This window comes from Pongo pygmaeus, chromosome 12 (genome assembly GCF_028885625.2).
Source record: "Pongo pygmaeus isolate AG05252 chromosome 12, NHGRI_mPonPyg2-v2.0_pri, whole genome shotgun sequence".
Taxonomy (NCBI): Eukaryota; Metazoa; Chordata; class Mammalia; order Primates; family Hominidae; genus Pongo; species Pongo pygmaeus.
Window position 1 is genome coordinate 107,655,983 of NC_072385.2, and position 18,179 is coordinate 107,674,161.

The 18,179-nt window shown below is 39.2% G+C and overlaps 1 protein-coding gene across 4 annotated transcripts in view; it reads right to left on the reverse strand.

The window, feature by feature from the left end:
• The window catches only part of HADHB (hydroxyacyl-CoA dehydrogenase trifunctional multienzyme complex subunit beta), a 43,711-nt gene that overhangs the window by 2,491 nt on the left and 23,041 nt on the right, over positions 1 to 18,179 (reverse strand). For all 4 annotated transcript variants that reach the window (XM_054473786.2, XM_054473784.2, XM_054473789.2 and 1 more), the window contains 11 exons: positions 16,289 to 16,333; positions 12,565 to 12,664; positions 9,239 to 9,326; positions 7,614 to 7,801; positions 7,098 to 7,278; positions 6,296 to 6,417; positions 3,488 to 3,567; positions 3,361 to 3,408; positions 2,186 to 2,273; positions 1,440 to 1,514; positions 827 to 991 (listed from right to left, as the gene is read on the reverse strand). In XM_054473786.2, coding sequence (XP_054329761.1) covers positions 827 to 991; positions 1,440 to 1,514; positions 2,186 to 2,273; positions 3,361 to 3,408; positions 3,488 to 3,567; positions 6,296 to 6,417; positions 7,098 to 7,278; positions 7,614 to 7,801; positions 9,239 to 9,326; positions 12,565 to 12,664; positions 16,289 to 16,333 — 1,180 coding nt within the window. The remainder of the gene's footprint in view (positions 1 to 826; positions 992 to 1,439; positions 1,515 to 2,185; positions 2,274 to 3,360; positions 3,409 to 3,487; positions 3,568 to 6,295; positions 6,418 to 7,097; positions 7,279 to 7,613; positions 7,802 to 9,238; positions 9,327 to 12,564; positions 12,665 to 16,288; positions 16,334 to 18,179) is intronic.

Below are 18,179 nucleotides of genomic sequence, written 5' to 3' on the forward strand. Positions count from 1 at the left end.
TCTGTCGACAATATATTTCCCCAGCTGAACAGCAGTAAGTTATCCAGAAGTAAATTAACTCCCCAGTTAAGGTATAATTCAGTTCTCTAGAAAGATAGTCTCTCTTGGAGAGATTTTATAAAGTCTTACGGTGACTAGATAAATAAAAGTTAATTATTAAAGAAGAAAATATATCAAGATGTTAATAATGTTAATGTCTGATGGGGAGATTATAGATGATTCTAACTTTTTCTATATACTTTTCATATATTCCACAATTTTCATAATCAGCATATATTTATAAGTAAAAAATAAACATTATATTGGGGAAAATAGCTTGGGTTTAAATAGCAGTTTCCTTCCAAAGAATTATCAGAATTATGGCAGGGCATGGTGGCTCATGCCTGTAATCACAGCACTTTGGGAGGCCAAAGCGGGCGGATCACTTGAAGTCCGGAATTCGAGACCAGCCTGGCCAACATGGCGAAACTCTGTCTCTACTAAAAATACAAAAATTAACTGGACATGGTGGTGCACGCCTGTAATCTCAACTGCTCGGGAGCCTGAGGCATGAGAATCACCTGAATCCGGGAAGTGGAGGTTGCAGTGAGCTAAGATATGACCACTGCATTCCAACCTGGGCAACAGAGCAAGACTGTCTCAAAAAAAAAAAAAAAAACCCAAAAAACAAAAAGTTTTATCAGAATTACAGCTGTTATCCCTCCCCACTCCCCACCCCCAGGTCATCAAAAATATTGCTTTAAGAAGGTTTCAAACTAAATCATACATTCTAGTCATTCCAAGAAAATGACTCTCTGGAGGGTCCTATGACACCACTGTAACGTACCTGCCCTCCAGCTGCACACGCAGCCACTAAGCCATACTGGCCTCCTTCTTTCCGTAATCTGTTGGCAGCTGCCATGACCAACCTGCAGCCAGTGGCTCCAAATGGGTGTCCCAGAGACAGAGATCCACCCCAGTTATTAAACTTCTCCAAAGGAGGCAATCCAACCTGGCTCCCACAAAGACACAAATGTAAAGATAAGTTTACTTAAGATCAGAATCAAGCTAGGCTCTTAGTACTACGAAGTAAGAGAGATAGAGGAAAATACGTAATGTCAGACATATTACAAATAATTTTACTGCAAAAGAAAGTAAGTCTAGGTCAATATTAAAAGGCAGGAGTCCATTTATTTTTCATCTAATGTCAGAATGCAAGGAACAAAAGACAACATAGAATTTTATTTTTGCTAAATAATTTCTATTTTTAAACTAAGAAATAAATATATTTAATGAAATACAAGAATTTCTATTTTTACACTAAGAAATAAATATCTTTAATGAAAGACAAAATTCTTCAAAAGAGAAGCTTTCCCTTCATATTCTTAAGAACAGGTAACTAAGATCCAATTATTAACGTGCTTTGAAAATTCAAGCATTTTTTAAAATCAGAAACTCACCTTCGTTTTTCTACTCATGTAGTTTTCTGCAAACCAATCAGAATCCATGGCTTTAAAATTTGCCAAAATCTGACCCTGGAAGAGAAAATAATTGAATAAGAACCTTGTTATTCATGTTCCTCTACGCTTTCTTATAGGCATGGTTTGTGAAAGTTTAACAACTTTAGGTATGGTTTAAAGTTGAACAAATCGGCCAGGCACAGTGGCTCACGTCTGTAATCCCAGCACTTTGGGAGGCCGAGGCGGGTGGATCATCTGAGGTCAGGAGTTCAAGACCAGCCTGACCAATATGGTGAAATCCTGTCTCTATTAAAAATACAAAAAAAATTAGTCGGGCATTTGTAGCAGGCGCCTGCAGTCCCAGCTACTGGGGAGGCTGAGACAAGAAAATTGCTTGAACCCAGAAGGTGGAGGTTGCAGTAAGCCGAGATCGTGCCACTGCACTCCAGCTGGGGCAACAGAGCAAGACTCTGTCTCAAAAAAAAAAGTAAAGTTGAACAAATCTTTGTATCAGTTTTCAATGGCAATTTCCTAAACAAACAATTTGGTATGTTCTCCAACACTGTATGTGTGGCCCTTGCTTTCCTCTCCTCGGACCCCTCCCAGCAGTGTGAATCAGTACTTAAAATATACAGGTCCACTCCTGCTCTACTCACATCATAAACCATGCCTTGCTCTCTCCCACAAATACGGATGACATTTTTTATGACTATAGTCCCTTCATATGTGTCTTTCAAATTACTTACCGAGAAAGCTTCATGAAATTCAAAAGCATCAATATCATTAATGGTCAATCCTGCCTTTTCTAGAACTTTTGGAGTAGCATATGTTGGTCTGCAAAGAAAAAATAAGTAATATCTTAAAACTTTAATTTTTAAACTAAGAGCTCCTTCATATTCCCCAAACTGAGTTTTACATAGGTACGCTAATGTCTTTTCACTCATTCTTTGATTTTTCTGTACTGATTAATTAAATGTTAAAGATAAAATAGTGAAACTGTACAGACATGCCCTCTACCCTTATTATGTTGCAGAGTCAGAGAAATTGATAATAAATAAACAATGAGGGACAAGGACAAGCTAATAACATGAAGAACTGGAAGAACAGAGTTCAAAGAGCAAGGCAAGGGAAAGGGCTTGACTGATGTGAACGTCACAGTGGAGGCCAGTGAGGCTACAGCCTTGTGAGGGAGCGGAACAGAGTCTAAACATGGAGAGGCTTTTATAAAAGGCTATATTAGGAAGATTGTATAGCAGGGTGTGTAGCCATATGAAAAAATGCATATGATATCTTAATGAAAAACAATATAAGTTGTGTGTGTCCATATATATATATACATGTAAAACTTATAGGAAAAAAATGGAAAATAATCCAAAACTGTAAAATGATATACCAACGGAAAGGATTACTATTTATTTATTTTTTATTTATTTATTTATTTTTTTTTGAGATGGAGTCTCGCTCTGTGGCCCAGGCTGGAGTGCAGTGGCGTGATCTTGGCTCACTGCAAGTTCCGCCTCTCGGGTTCACGCCATTCTACTGCCTCAGCCTTCCGAGTAGCTGGGACTACAGGCGCCCACCACCACGCCTGGCTAATTTTTTGTATTTTTAGTAGAGACAGGGCTTCACCGTGTTAGCCAGGATGGTCTCAATCTCCTGACCTCGTGATCTGCCCACCTCGGCCTCCCAAAGTGCTGGGATTACAGGCGTGAGCTACCGTGCCCGGCCAGATTACTTTTTTTTTTAAAAAAAAAACACCACCACATAAACCAATTATGAACTCAGGGCTTAATATACTCTCAAACCAGTGTAATAAACAAATAAATAATAAACCAGTGTTAATCATTTATTAACCAGTATAATAAAACGTGGGCAATCAAATACTTGTGATTATAGTCCAAGGATACAAACTGCTACCTACCCAAGTAATAGTTGATCTTTTGGATCCTGAGACACATACATAAAATCCCTAGGTAAAAAAATAGAGAGGTGAGCTTTGGTAATAAAATAAAGAAATCAGAGATGATTTGCTTGAACATTTACTTTACCTCAAATATGCCTTCGGCTTATAACCCATGGCCAGAGCCTTTTCCTCTGCCATAATTAACACTGCAGATGCACCATCAGTCTGAAATGTTAAGCAGCACAATGTTAAAATTCTTCAGCCTGTCTGGAGGTCTTTCTCCAGCCATCTTATATATTCTGTACCTGAATCTATTAACTCATTAGACTTATACAGTGATTCTGTAAAACAACACTTACTTCACTGTATCCATCATTAAATCATAGTTCAAACATACACACACTGACTCATTTTTGGAGGATGAGGGTAGAGAAGGCTGTTCAAAAGTATCACAATAATCAAAATGAATCAACAGAAGAGGTAACTTTAGAAATAAATGCTCATGGCCAGGCGTGGTAGCTCATGCCTGTAATCCCAGCACTTTGGGAGGCTGAGGCGGGCAGACCGTGAGGCAGGTGATTGAGACCATCCTGGCTAACACGGTGAAACCCCATCTCTACAAAAAATACAAAAACTTAGCCAGGTGTGGTGGCACACACCTGTAGTTCCAGCTACTTCGGAGGCTGAGGCTGAGGCAGGAGAATTGCTTGAACCTGGGAGGCAGAGGTTGCAGTGAGCTGAGATCGGACACTGCATTCCAGCCTGGGTGACAGAGCGAGACTGTCTCAAAAAAAAAAAAAAAAAAAGAAAAAAAGAAAGAAGTGCTCATAATAAACACTTATTTAAACCAAAGTTTTTAGCTTTTGGCACAAAATATGAACCAAAATAAACATATCTCTTATTATTTATTTTTAAATGTTCTGGGCTCTCAGCTGCTTTCTGCCCGTGGCTTACAGGTCATTTTATTGTACTTATATATTCTGTAACAAGCAAACCAATGGGAGAACCAGCTGAGGACATTAGAACCACAATCTTCCCTCTTTGGATACACCCCACACATTTCTTCCCAAATGACAACCGAGAAGCTGGAGGACCAAGAAGTACTACTGAAAAAACATCCTTTACCATACTTCAAAAAAGAAAAGCTCCCCCAAAAAGTCCAGAATTCCAAAGAAAAGGAAACTATTCTTCATAATTTGTAAAATCAAAATAAGTTCTACCACATTCTGTCATATTTTTATAGCTCGGCAACCCTGAAGAGACTGTGTAGCCACCAATAGGGTGTCCATAAAGTCTGGAGACATAGGTGACCATATGGAATAAATGGTTTACAGACATTACATTAATAACAGGTTCAGTGTGCCATTGTGCAAAATTGCAATGAATGTGGGGCACTAACGCAGTCCCCAAAATCCATGTATTGTGATGTGTCACCTCTGATGATTTGTGTCTCTGATTCTCACTAAATAAACCTGGATCCTTAGCATACCCTGTAAATAATCAAAAGGATTCAGATCTGACAAGTGTAGTCCATGCCACATGGCTCTATCATCCAATTCGGTTTTGCAAATGACCAACCTAACCAGCTCTTCACCACCTGGGCTTAACAGGGTGGTGTTCCATCCTGTTGGAACTACTCCAGATTCCACTCCCCTAGCCTATCAAGAGCAGGCATTAATTAGTCATTTACCATGGGCAAATATGTCAAACATCTGCCTGTTTTCAAGACTTTATGGCCAGGTAGGAGAGTTACATTGTAAGAGAAACTCTGACCAGATGGCCTATATCCAGAAGACTATGCCCAAGGTGGTAAAAGAAGAGAAATCACATCTTACAAGCAGCAGCAGAATCAATAAAGATGTTTAATTGAGGAGTCAGAAAAGCAAGGAAGGATATGAAGCTACGTGTTGATAAGTTAAAAAAAAAAAACACACAAAACAAACAGTGGTAGATTTGTTCTATGATGCTTACAGGAAAATAATATTGGGGTCAGTGTAAAGCAGTTTTCTAATAATCAGAGCTGGAAGAGGTATCCTGTTACTCTTTCTGCCTGCTTTTCCTTGTCTTCTACGACTTCCCAGTTCATACCTTATGCTCCAACCTAACTTTTCCCCAAAGAACCCCTTGCTCTCATACTTCCTTGATTTTGCATTTGCTATTCCCTTTGTCTAGAATGCCTTTTTTTTTTTTTTTTTTTTTTTGAGATGGGAGTTTCGCTCTTGTCCAGGCTGGAGTGCAATGGTGCGATCTCGGCTCACCGCAACCTCCACGCCTCCGGGGTTCAAGCAATTCTCTTGCCTCAGCCTCCTGAGTAGCTGGGATTACAGGCATGTGCCACCACATCTGGCTAATTTTGTATTTTTAGTAGAGATAGGGTTTCTCCACGTTGGTCAGGCTGGTCTCGAACTCCTGACCTCAGGTGATCTGCCTGCCTCAGCCTCCCAAAGTGCTGGGATTACAGGCGTGAGCCACCGCGCCCAGCCCGGAATGCCTTTTAAAATCCTTCTTGAGTTGGCTTTTACTCTTCCTTCAAGATTTGCTGCTCAAGTGTTACCTCTTCCGAGAAGACTCTCTGACTATCCCCCAATCTGGGTCAGGGGTTCAACCTAAGCCTAAGCCTATGCTTACAGCCATCACAGCATCTCACTATATTGCAATTGTCTATTCTTTTCATTTCCAGGGCCCACCATAAGCAACAGAAGTTTTTTGACTGGTTAAGTGCCTGAAGGGAAGAGCTTTTGTAGCAGAATGGTGGCTGGATTAGGTGACTTCTCGGGCCTTAAAACCATGTTTCTATTTTTTTTTTTAATGATCCCACTTTCACATTAAAATGAATAACTATATTTTTAACCCTCTATTCGTAACACACACACAAAAAATTATATTAGGCTTTTCTACAGAGAGTACAGAAATAGAAAAGTCACTACTAAATACAGATAGCATTGACAGTTACCAAGAAAGAAGAATTTGCAGCTGTCACTGTGCCATAGGGCTTGATGAATGCAGGTTTTAGTTTGGCCATCTGCTCCAGTGAGGAAGGACGGATGCCATTATCTTTGGTAACTGTATCTTTTCCTATTAAAAAAATGAATTTTTTTAACTCTATGGAACTACAAGCCTTATATATCTTCTCCAGAGAAATATGCTTTAAAAATTACAAAAACAAATGAAAATAAACCTTACCTATTCACTAGAAGGAAAGTGTTTTATAATTATCATATTATCAAATTTTAAACTAAAGTCTTAAAAGACAATTGGGAAATCATCTAAATGCTTTACTAAAAATAGGACATCCTATTTTCTTAAGACATTCATTCACAGTTGGCTATTCTATACAGAAGTCAGATGATTCAGGAATTTTAAAAACAGGCATGTAGGTAAGAACTAAAATATATCAGCAAGATCTAAAAGGAGACTCTGTTTGTTTTTCTTTTTTTTTTTTTTAATTAGAGATGAAGTCTCACTCTGTTGACCAGGCTGGTCTTGAACTCCGGGCCTCAAGCGATCCTCCTGCCTCAGCCTCCCAAAGTGCTGAGATTAGTGCTCAGATCTTAAAAGGACACTCTAATAGAAACTTTAAAAAATGTTAACTTATTGTTACAACATAAATCAAAATTTGCTCCATATTTAAGAATAAAGGCTGAATACTTCAGAAACAAAACCAACATACTTATTGAAAAATCACTTGGGATTTTTTTGAGTTTTAGGAGCAATTCAGAACTCCCTAATAAGTGTCATGAAGCATTTCATTTCACCTGGTACTTTGAAGGGTACCACATCAGAAAGGAGTCCTTCATCCTGTGCCTTCTTGGCTAGACTGTGAGAGCGCAGTGCGTATTCATCCTGTTCCAGCCGAGAAACAGCAAAGGCAGCGGCCAGTCGGTCTGCAGAGTGGCCCATGGTCTCGTTGGTGGAGAACTCAGCAACTGCAGGGAGCTGGGAAAGCAGATATCCAAGGAGCAGGTACACTGTTAACAGGTGTTATTCTAATACCTAGGATTGTTCTGTGTTATTTGGAAAAGTTAAAATCGATTTGTTTACCATTAATCAATCAAGACCAAGACAAGGGAAGCTCTTTGTGAGCAGAGGATCTCTAAAGAGGGCTCACAAATTAAAGTTTTCTAACCACTATCTTTTTTTTCATCTTGACCAAATTATTAACCCTTTCCTGTAACTATAGAATCTCCACCTATTACAGCATAGCAGAGTCCACACTGCCATACCTAATTCTAAATCTCTGCAGTGAGATGCCCTGCAAACACAAGCCTTACCTCAGGTGCTAGGAAATTAAATCGGAATTTAGAGATTAAAGACAGTCGCTGGCCCATAGATTTGGCCTTATTGAGATCAAGCATCAGTTTTCTCATTTTCCTTGAGTGACGAATAGGGATATCGGACATCAACTCAACACCACCTGCGACGATCACATCACACTGGCCAGAAGCAATCAAGCCAACACCTACAGGGCACAGGTTATACTTCATGAGTATCTTTTACAGAAAATAACATACTATTCCAATTTAAGCTTCTTGATTAAAAAGCCGAATGACAGTTATCAGCTTTGTACAACATCTGTAATTAAAGTTTTCAACTTTTCAGAAGAATTAAGGTAATCTTCTTAAATGACTAAAAACACATTCAACACGTTAGAGAAAAACAAGTTTCATTCCTGCCATATGCACATCAACTTCTAGGAATATCCATTGTACCAACTCTTGAACAAATCATATTCCAAACCAGAACATCTTGCATATTTATATGCTCCCAGCTTTAGTTTTAAAAAAGATTTTTTATTCTATAAAAAGAATGTTAACTTCTGCTACAAAGCAGAGAAATTCCAGCTGTTGAAATGTAAGGCAGGCCCCCTCTCTCCTTATGGCCACTGGCCAGTATTCTGTTTCTCTAACCAGGAGTTGGTCACATGCTGCCTAGTGGCGAACGCCCCCAGTCACGGGCATCATTCCCCGCCACACATGAGGTGGGGTGCCCACCTGGGCCTTGATGTTACTAAATGAGCACATGATTACTAAATCTTTCAGGCTTCCTGTCTCCTCACACTAAGAGCTGATGAATAGCCCACAATTTTGCTAAAGTTTGTTAGAGGAGTTTTCAGTGATTTATAAAAATGCCAAGGATGTGGGGAGAAAGTGAAGGAAAGAGCTGTGCCATCTAAAGCAATGATTTACAAGTATGGTAGTGGTGAAGGAAGGAAGACCATATCTTTGTGGGAAAATATCATATCTGAAGCACCTAGGCTGAAAGCCTGGCAAGCTGTAAACTATTTACTCATGCTTCAGATGCTGAAGTACCTTCCTAGAGATACACTCCTCCAGTTGATAACCCCTGCTGCAGCCAGCCACATTATTCATGGAGGAACCACGCCAATGGTAATATCCCTCAGGTATGGAGAGCAAAAAAAGAGGTTAACTACCGTTAGAACCCCCAAATTTTAAACCTGACCTTACTTTTTAAAAAACACAAGTATAGAGATCTGTGCTAATCTTTTACTTCTGTTAAGAATACTTTTTGGGATGAGCATGGTGGCGCACGCCTGTAATCCCAGCACTTTGGAGGTTGAGGTAGAAGGATCACTTGAGGCCAGAGGTTTAAGACCAGCCTGGGCAACATGGTGAGATCCCGTCTCCACAAAAAATTTAAAAATTAGCCGGGTGTGGTGGAGCACCTGTAGACCCAGCTACTTGGGATCCTAAGCCAGGAGGATCTCTTGAGCTCAAGAGTTTGAGCCTGCAGTGAGCTATGATGGTACCACTGCACTCCAGCCTGAGTGACAGAGTGAGGTTCTGTCTTAAAAAAAAAAAAAAAGTACATTTTTATAATCAAGTAAAAGACAAAGGAGGATAATTAACATGTACTGTCTGCTTCCATTTAAACATACCTGTGGTCATGGCTTGGTTGGCAGAGATACAAGCCATGGTGACAGTGTGAGCAGGAGTCTTGTCAGAGAAGCCAGCTCCAAGGGCAGCCTTCAGGAAATAGAGTAAATGAAATGATCACTGTAAGGGAAGGGCATCATGTAAATGATGCTTTGAGCACTAATCTTCATGGTTAGCTGGAAAGGGTTTCAGTTTAAAATTCTCCAGAGCAATATTTAAAATCAAATTAAGTCCATCACAGAAATGGTTTACTAATATTTAACGTTGCCATTAATTGACAGGTATATGCAAAATTCCTGCTGGCTGGTTTCTAGTGCAGACACGAGGCTATGATACTCTTCTAACTCACCTAATTTCTTATCGAAGCTTTGCTCAGGGCCTTCAAGGATATCAATATATAATTTGATTTTAACTTGTTTAATGTTCAAATATACTTAAAGGAACCTATTAAAGACAGTTACTGGAATGATGATGAAATATATTATGGGGTGGAGTCCTCACAATCTGTGTTATCAGGTCTCATGATCAGTCACAAAGCTTAGCAGCAAAGCAAAAGTGATTAAACATGAAAATGATTTCTAAAGAACTGACCCTTCATAAACAGAGTTCCCACTCAAGACCCTGTCTGCTTTACACCTATCTTTCTGCTCACTGCCAGCTGGTTTCTCTTACTGACCATCTGATACTTCAGATAGCACACTGCAGATCCAATGCAAAGATGAATTGGAAAACTTGCCAACTATACAGAAGCTCAACTCAATGAAAGAAACTGGAGAATTGCCTGAGTTACAAGTGAGTCTGTGAACAAATAAGGGTCAGACCAGTTAACAAGTGGCCAGGATGATGGCATAATACGTGATACAAAGAGAATAATTTGTCATCTGAGGGGCTTTAAGAAAAACTGAGGTCATTATTAATCTTGTAAAAATGGCCTCTATTATAATGGCACAGTGAAAGTCAAACATGAAATGAGGACATCTATAATTTTATTATACTATTTATTGGGGGAAATTACGCTGTCAAAAACCAATCAATGTCTGATTCCATTTTTGTTTATGTAAATAATGCATAGGTGTGATTATAAAATACTTATTTTTATAATATTAAAGTTTTACTTTAGAAATAAAGCTTCCAGATTTCCTCCCACATACACACCCACACACTATTTACTATGAAATACTGGATCCCATTATAGGGAATTCATTTTTAGTAGTCTTTTCTTGAAACTATTTAATTATCCTCAGAACACAAACTCTCCTATAATTTAGTAAAATAAATGCTTCCAAAGTCTCAATTAGAGATTCAATGTCTCTTAACTGATTTTTACCTTTATACTTATTTACTTGTATGCTATTTACCATAATCTGTAGAAACAGAAATGTGTTACAGTGATGTAACTGCAACATGACCTCATTCTGGTCTTTCCAGGTAGACCTGATACTAAATGCCCAACCTGCTTTGTTGAGAACTTCTGCCGGGCACCTGTGCATCAGCCTCTCAACGTAAACCAATCCGAAAGGAAGAGAGACGCAAGTATCTCAGGGGGGCAGGAGGGAAGAGCTCTGCAGCGGGGCAAGTGTAAAAGGGGCACTTAGGTTGCAATGGCTCGATTCTCACAAGGGCCTTTCTAATATGTGTTGCCTTTGGCCCTAGATGACTCTCAGGACTGAAGGAGCTTTAAATAGAGGTGGCTATTGATGACCCTTGCCCACACACTTCTATTGAAAGTTTGAATAGCTCTCAGGGCACTAAGGGAAAAGAAGGAAGATGTCTCTAAGTTGGAGAACAGGGAAATATGCTGAACCTTTCAACAAAGTCAGGTTCGTGGGAACACCAGAAGCCTTTTAGGACTGTATATTAACATTATTAATACAGGCAATAGGGCCTAAGAAATTCTTTGGCTGGAAATTATGTTAGCTTTTAGGCTGCAATACAGCTTTAAAGTGACATTTTCATAATGTATCCCCTCAACCCAATCTTTCCCTGCAGACACTGCAAAAATTACCTGGAGCACAACATAACTGGTATTAGTACAGGGCAGGCAGAGGGAATCTACCTCCTGTCAATCAATAGCTGAGATCTGCATATGGATGTAAAATTTCCAGGAAAAACTTCCGAGAAAAACATTATGGCTTCAGTTTTAGGGAAAAAAAGAACTGAATTACAGAGAAAATGGAAACGTTTATTTTTATTTATTTATTTATTTATTTTGAGGAGGAGGAGAAGGAAGAAAGGGTGGGATAAAAAGCTGAGCAAGAGGAGAAAACAGCAAAAAAATTTACTATTTACATCTTAAGTGCTCTTATAAAAGTCACTTGGTTATTTTCAGAATATAAAAGTTGAAAATGTATTATGAGCAGCTTGATGTACTCATGAAATTATCATATTTGAAACATTCAGAAATGTCAAGGTTCAAGGAAAAAAAATTTCAGAGGGGAAATAAAATCTCTTCCTATTGTTAATTCCTTCCTACCCCTCAACAGCACACAGTTATCTCTGTAGGCTTCAGTCATGCCAGGCCTTTGGCAGTTCTAACATTTCTGACAGGCACAGAGGTGGAACAGAACAAATACTTTCAGTCCTGCTCATTTGCCCTTGTCTCTCAGTTGACAGTGATACTGAACTCAACAATATGGCAAGCACAGACCAGAACTAGGAAAATGCTGAGTACAATGAAATGTGCTTTTGGTGCCAACTTCATCCAAACAATCGCTTTTAAATCGAAACACAGCCCAGAAGACGTGTCTGGATTTGCCTGTAGGACACATCCTAGAAGTTCCAAGGCCTGTCATTATCTTGGTTGCCCAATCGACACTACATGGAGCTATGCCAACTAGGGCAAAAGTAAACTCCTGTGAAATAGTTTTTAAAAAGCCAAACTGCCTTACGTGCCATCTAATTGATGGGAACAAATGAGTAAGCAAGGCTACTTCCAGCTAACAAAAGTCAAGTTACGAAATTAGTTCTCTGCAACATGTTGAAATTTTAAATTAATTGGAAGCCATGATATCTAACATTACTAAAAATGCTATCAGCCACACTTGCTGATCTCTATTTTCCTAACACAAGAGACAATGTCCTAAACCAGCTCAAATAATTTATTTGATTTACAGTAAAGTATGAATATACACTAATATAGTGTATGTCATTTGATTTATATTAGAATTCTTTTACATATTAAATAACACATTACCCAAGCTGTAAAATCACATTTTAGGTCCAATGTAACTGAATAGATTTTAAAGGCTTTTATAAAGTAACTTCTATTAATTGAAATTCAGTGATTCTCCTATCACTCTTTAAACAACATAAAGTTTGTTTTACTCACCTCTCTAGCCACATTGCTTGTTTTCACTTCTTGAATAACTGTGCCAAAGATGATATAATCAACTACTTCCTTAGGGACACTGGTCCGATGCAACAAACCCCTGGAAGTAGAAATCCAAAGCAAAGAAACATTTCACACATCAAGGCAGTGCCAGAGATCATCACACAAAACACTGCGCTCCTTGAAAAAGGTTAGCCTTGAATTTAAAAGGATAGAGACTGTATCTTTTCTTTGACAAGCATTTAGCACCTTCTCAAAGAACAAATGAATGAAAGAGTGATTTTAAAAGTCAACATTTGATGCTCAATTGGTAATGAGAAGTTAGAGAATAAAAAATAATTTGGAATAGAATAAAATACATAAGAAACCTATACACTAATGTTAATTAATGTTAGTAGAAACCAGTTTTCAGTGAAAAAGAGAGACAAATATTCAATCAAAGAGATAAAGCAAAGTCTCCCTTAAGACTATTAAAAAAAAATAAAAAAAAAAGAAGCAAAGTCCTGGGTATGTTAAATTTTAGTTTGAAATATCAGTATCAACAAATGATTGAAATAATACAAAAATTCTAGTTGTGCCCATGAATAGAAACTAGACACAATAACACTCCAGTAGGAATGAGCACTCCCTGAAGGTTTCTTTTTTTTTTTTTTTTTTTTTGAGATAAGAATCTCGCTCTTTCACCGAGGCTGGATGGAGTGTGCTGGCACAATCTTGGCTCACTGCAACCTCCACCTCCTGGGTTTAAGCAGTTCTCCCACCTCAGCCTCCCGAGTAGCTGGGGCTACAAGCACCCGCCATGATGCCTGGCTTATTTTTGTATTTTTAGTAGAAACAGGGTTTCATCATGTTAGCCAGGCTGGTCTCGGACTCCTGACTGCAAGTGATCCGCCAGCCTCGGCCTCCCAAAGTACTGGGATTATAGGTGTAAGCCACTGCACCCGGCCCCAGGCTTGGTTTCTAAATGCCATTCCCCATTAAAGGGACAAAAGGTTTTTTAAGAAATGACTGATACCAGGTCCAAAAGAAAGTACAAAGTGAATCTCCATCTTTTTTGTGCCAAAAGTAAGGAAGCACTCAAAGACAAATGGGACCATATCAGCCGGGCACAGTGGTTCAAGCCTGTAATCCTAGCACTTTGGGAGGCCGAGGCAGGCGGATCACTTGAGGTCAGGAGTTCAAGACCAGCCTGGCTAACATGGCGAAACCCCATCTCTACTAAAAATACAAAAAAAATTAGCCAGGCCTGGTGGCTGTGCCCGTAATTCCAGCTACTCGGGAGGCTGAGGCAGGAGAATTGCTTGAACCTGGGAGGCGGAGGCTGCAGTGAGCCGAGATCGTGCCATTGCACTCCAACTTGCGCAACAAGAGCGAAACTCCGTGTCAAAGAAAAAAAAAGACAAATGGGACCATATCAAAAACAGGAACACGGGGTATACACATTTGTCAAAACTCATCAAACTCTACACTTAAAATCTGTGCACTTTATTGCATGCAAATTATATATCAACAACCAGTATTATACTAAAAAACAAAAGGCACACAGGAGCCAACTTGAAGGAGTGCCAGATAAAATGTGGAATAAGCTGAGCTTCAAAATGAGTAATGACTAAACTTGGCTACAATGAAATAAATAAATAAAAATCTGTAAGTCCTTATCAATTAAAAAAACTAAAAGAGGGTTAGATACATTGGCTCACGCCTATAGTCCCAGCTACCTGGGAGGCTTCGAGGTTGCAGTGAGCTATGATCAAGCAACTGCACTCCAGCCTTGGACAGAGTGAGACTCCATCCAGAAAAAAATAAAAAAATAAAAAAATAATTTTTTTTGAGACAAAGTCTTGCTCGATTGCCCTGCCTGGAGTCTAGTAGTGGGATTATAACTCACTGAAACCTTCAACTCCTGAGCTGAATTCTCTTGGTTGGCTAATTTTTAAAATTTTTTTTGTAGAGATGGAGTCTTACTATGTTGCTTAGGCTGGTCTCAAACTCCTGAGCTCAAAAGATCCTCCTACCTTGATCCTCCTGCCTTGGTTTCCTAAAGTGCTGGGATTATAGGTGTAAGACACCACGCCCAGCTAGTAGATGAGATTTTTAAAGGAAAATATGCATACAGAGAAATGCAAAGCTCTAAGGAACGAAACTGCAAAACACCTTTCAAAAACAGAAAGAGGGAGAGATCCAGTTGTGTGTGTGTGTGGTTTTTTATTTTTTTATTTTTGAGATGGAGTTTCGCTCTTGTTGCCCAGGCTGGAGTGCAATGGCGTGATCTCGGCTCACTGCAACCTCTGCCTCCCATGTTCAAGGGATTCTCCTGCCTCAGCCTTCCAAGTAGCTGGGATTACAGGCATGCGCTACTATGCCCAGCTAATTTTGTATTTTTAGTAGAGACGGGGTTTCTCCATGTTGGTCAGGCTGGTCTTGAACTCCCGACCTCAGGTGATCTGCCCACCTCAGCCTCCCAAAGTGCTGGGATTACAGGCGTGAGCCACCGTGCTTGGCCAAGTTTTTTTTTTTTTTTTTAAGCTAGAGAAGAATCGGCCGGGTGCAGTGGCTCATGCCTGTAAGCCCAGCACTTTGGGAGGCCGAGGAGGGCGGATCACAAGGTCAGGAGATCAACACCATCCTGGCTAACACAGTGAAACCCCGTTTCTACTAAAAATAAAAAAATTAGCCGGGCGTAGTGGCAGGTGCCTGTAGTCCCAGCTTTTCAGGAGGCTGGGGCAGGAGAATGGCGTGAACCCGGGAGGCAGAGCTTGCAGTGAGCCAAAATTACGCCACTGCACTCCAGCCCGGGTGACCGAGTGAGACTCCGTCTCAAAAAAAAAAAAAAAAAAAAAAAGATACAGAAGAATCAGTCAGGATACAGAAGAAAAAGAAAAATCATGAAGGCATATTACTAAGAAGTCAACAGAAGAGAGGTGGTATAGCTTACAGTGTCAAGTGCTATAAAGTACAGAGACAGAGGACTGAGAAAGGATCAGTACATTTAGCAATCACAAAACCATTATTAAGAGAAGATTCTAAAGTATGGTTTCTGTAAAACAAAGGGAAAATGGAAATAATGATTATACAATTAGACAGAGGAAACTAATAATAAGGAAACAGAAACAACTGCTCTTTCACTCACGCTTGAGGTATTGCAGGAAGAAAAGAAAAAAAAAAAAAACAGAGTTAGAATGGACATAAAGGTCAACTGAAGGGTTTCTCCAAACTAAGAAAGAACTGTGGCTGGTTGAAGACACAAAGGCAAAGTGTCAGTGGAAAATGAATGAGATAATGCCTTATGTGTTATGAAACAGCAACACATTTAATGATTCTCACCAAATTATTCATCCAGCCCAATCTTATTTAACTACATCTAATTTTACATTTTTACTTGGTTTGCACATGAATCTTCAGGTGTCTTTTAGGCTTCTTTCTAGGTAAATATCTACATAATCTGTTCAGCTACCCTTATACAAGTTCCTAAGGCAATCATCAAATATATTATTGTGTTTAGGCTGATCAATCGAGTCCTGTGGCTAGCTAACGTAGCTTTAAAGTATACTGTCATGCTAAGACACTGTTAGGCCTGCAAAATAAAGATTGATGATATTCATAAGCTGCTTAAATTTGTGTAGTACAGATGGCTAAAATAAGAACAAATTGCTATTTTATGTGTAAAAACTGGAGAAAGTGCCTTTAATGAAATAAGAACGGAAATGAAACTGCATTTACTTACGTAAGTGCTGCTCTAGCCAAATCATGTGGCATCAAGTCTTTATATCTGGGGAAAGAAAACAAGTAATTTAAACCAAAACCCTAGAGCTTCAATGAAAAATTTTCATTCTATTTGAAATACCCAGAGATCATCAAACACATGCTGCTACAAACATACTTAACTTTACTATCCAAGGCAGTCCATCATTTCAAATGAAGAAATAGTGTGACTTCGCTATTTGTCATCCTTAAAAGTCTAGCAAGCCTTAACTCCTCCTGAGCTTGCTAAGAATCAAACAAAAATGTTGTCCAACACCTTAATGGTCAGCATAACATACGCTAAATTTTCTTTAAAGTGAAGCCCCACCTTTGAGGTCTCTTTTCCTTTAAACATGTTATTTTAAAAGTATATTATTTATTTATTTTGTAAATGCCTACAGGGCTATAGGTGATGTATTAGGACTTTTGAAGAAACTTTTTGCTTTTAAGTAACTTGAGATTTACCAAAGAATTGGAAAGAGGCCGAGCATGGTGGCTCACACCTAGAATCCCGACACTTTGGGAGGCTGAGGTGATATGACTACTTGAGGCCAGGAGTTCTAGACCAGCCTAGGTAACATAGCAAGCAAGACCCTATCTCTTACAAAAAATATTAAAAATTAGCCAGACGTGGTGGCATGGATCTGTAGTCCTAGCTACTTTGGAGGCTGAGGTGAGAAGACTGCTTAAGGCCATGAATTTGAGGCTGCTAGGATCACGTCACTGCACTCCAGTCTGGGCAGCAGAGCAAGACCCTGTCTAAATACATAAATAAGAATTGGAAGAAGAGAGCAGAGTTCCTTTTTTCCCCCTGCTGTTTTTTGTTTTTTTGTTTTGTTTTGTTTTGTTTTGTTTTTTAAGAGGGAGTTTCGCTCTTGTTGCCCAGGCTAAAGTGCAATGGCACAATCTCAGCTCACTGCAACCTCCACCTCCAGGGTTCAAGGAATTCTCCTGCCTCAGCCTCCCGAATAGCTGGGATTACAGGCGCCCACCACCACGCCCAGCTAATTTTTTTGTATTTTTAGTAGAGATGGGGTTTCACCATGTTGGCCAGGCTGGTCTTGAACTCCTGACCTCAGGTGATTTGCCTGCCTTGGCCTCCCAAAGTGCTGGGATTACACAAGTGACCACCGCGCCCAGCCTTCCCCTGTTTTTTCTAATACTGACATCTTACATAACCATGATATACTTATTAAAACTAAGAAATGAACATTGGCACAATACTATTCACTAAGCTACTAACTATCTGAGTCTCACCAGTTGTTCCACTAATGTCCTTTTTCTGTTCCAAGATTCAATCCAAGATACCATGTTGCATTTAGTTGTCATGCCTCCTTAGTCTCCTCCAATTTGTGACAGTTTCTCAGTCTTCCTTGTCTTTCATGACCTTGACACTTTTGAAGACTGGGCTTATGGATTTAGGGGAAGAATATCACAGAGGTAAACTGTATTTCTCTTAGCTTCGTATCGGGGGCACGTGATATCAACATGACTTACTACCAGTGATGTTAACGTGATGATTTGGGTCAAGTGATGTCTGCCAGTTTACTCCACTATAAAGTTACTATTTTTTCCTTTTTTATCTCAATTTGTTAGAAGTGAGTTACTAAGTCTAGCCCACATTCAAAGGGGAGAATTAAGTTCCACCTTCCAGTGGCAGGAATAACACAGACTTTGCTGACATATGTCGAAATCATCATAGTAATTGATAAATATTTTGGGGGAGATTCTCTGAGACTATGAAAATATTGTTTCTTCTTAACATTTCACCTAATTTTAGCATTCATTTGTAGATCTCGCAGTAAGTATTATGTGGTATTCTAACGGTTATTTATTTTTCTCATTCTTTATTTTATTTATTTTTATTTTTTGAG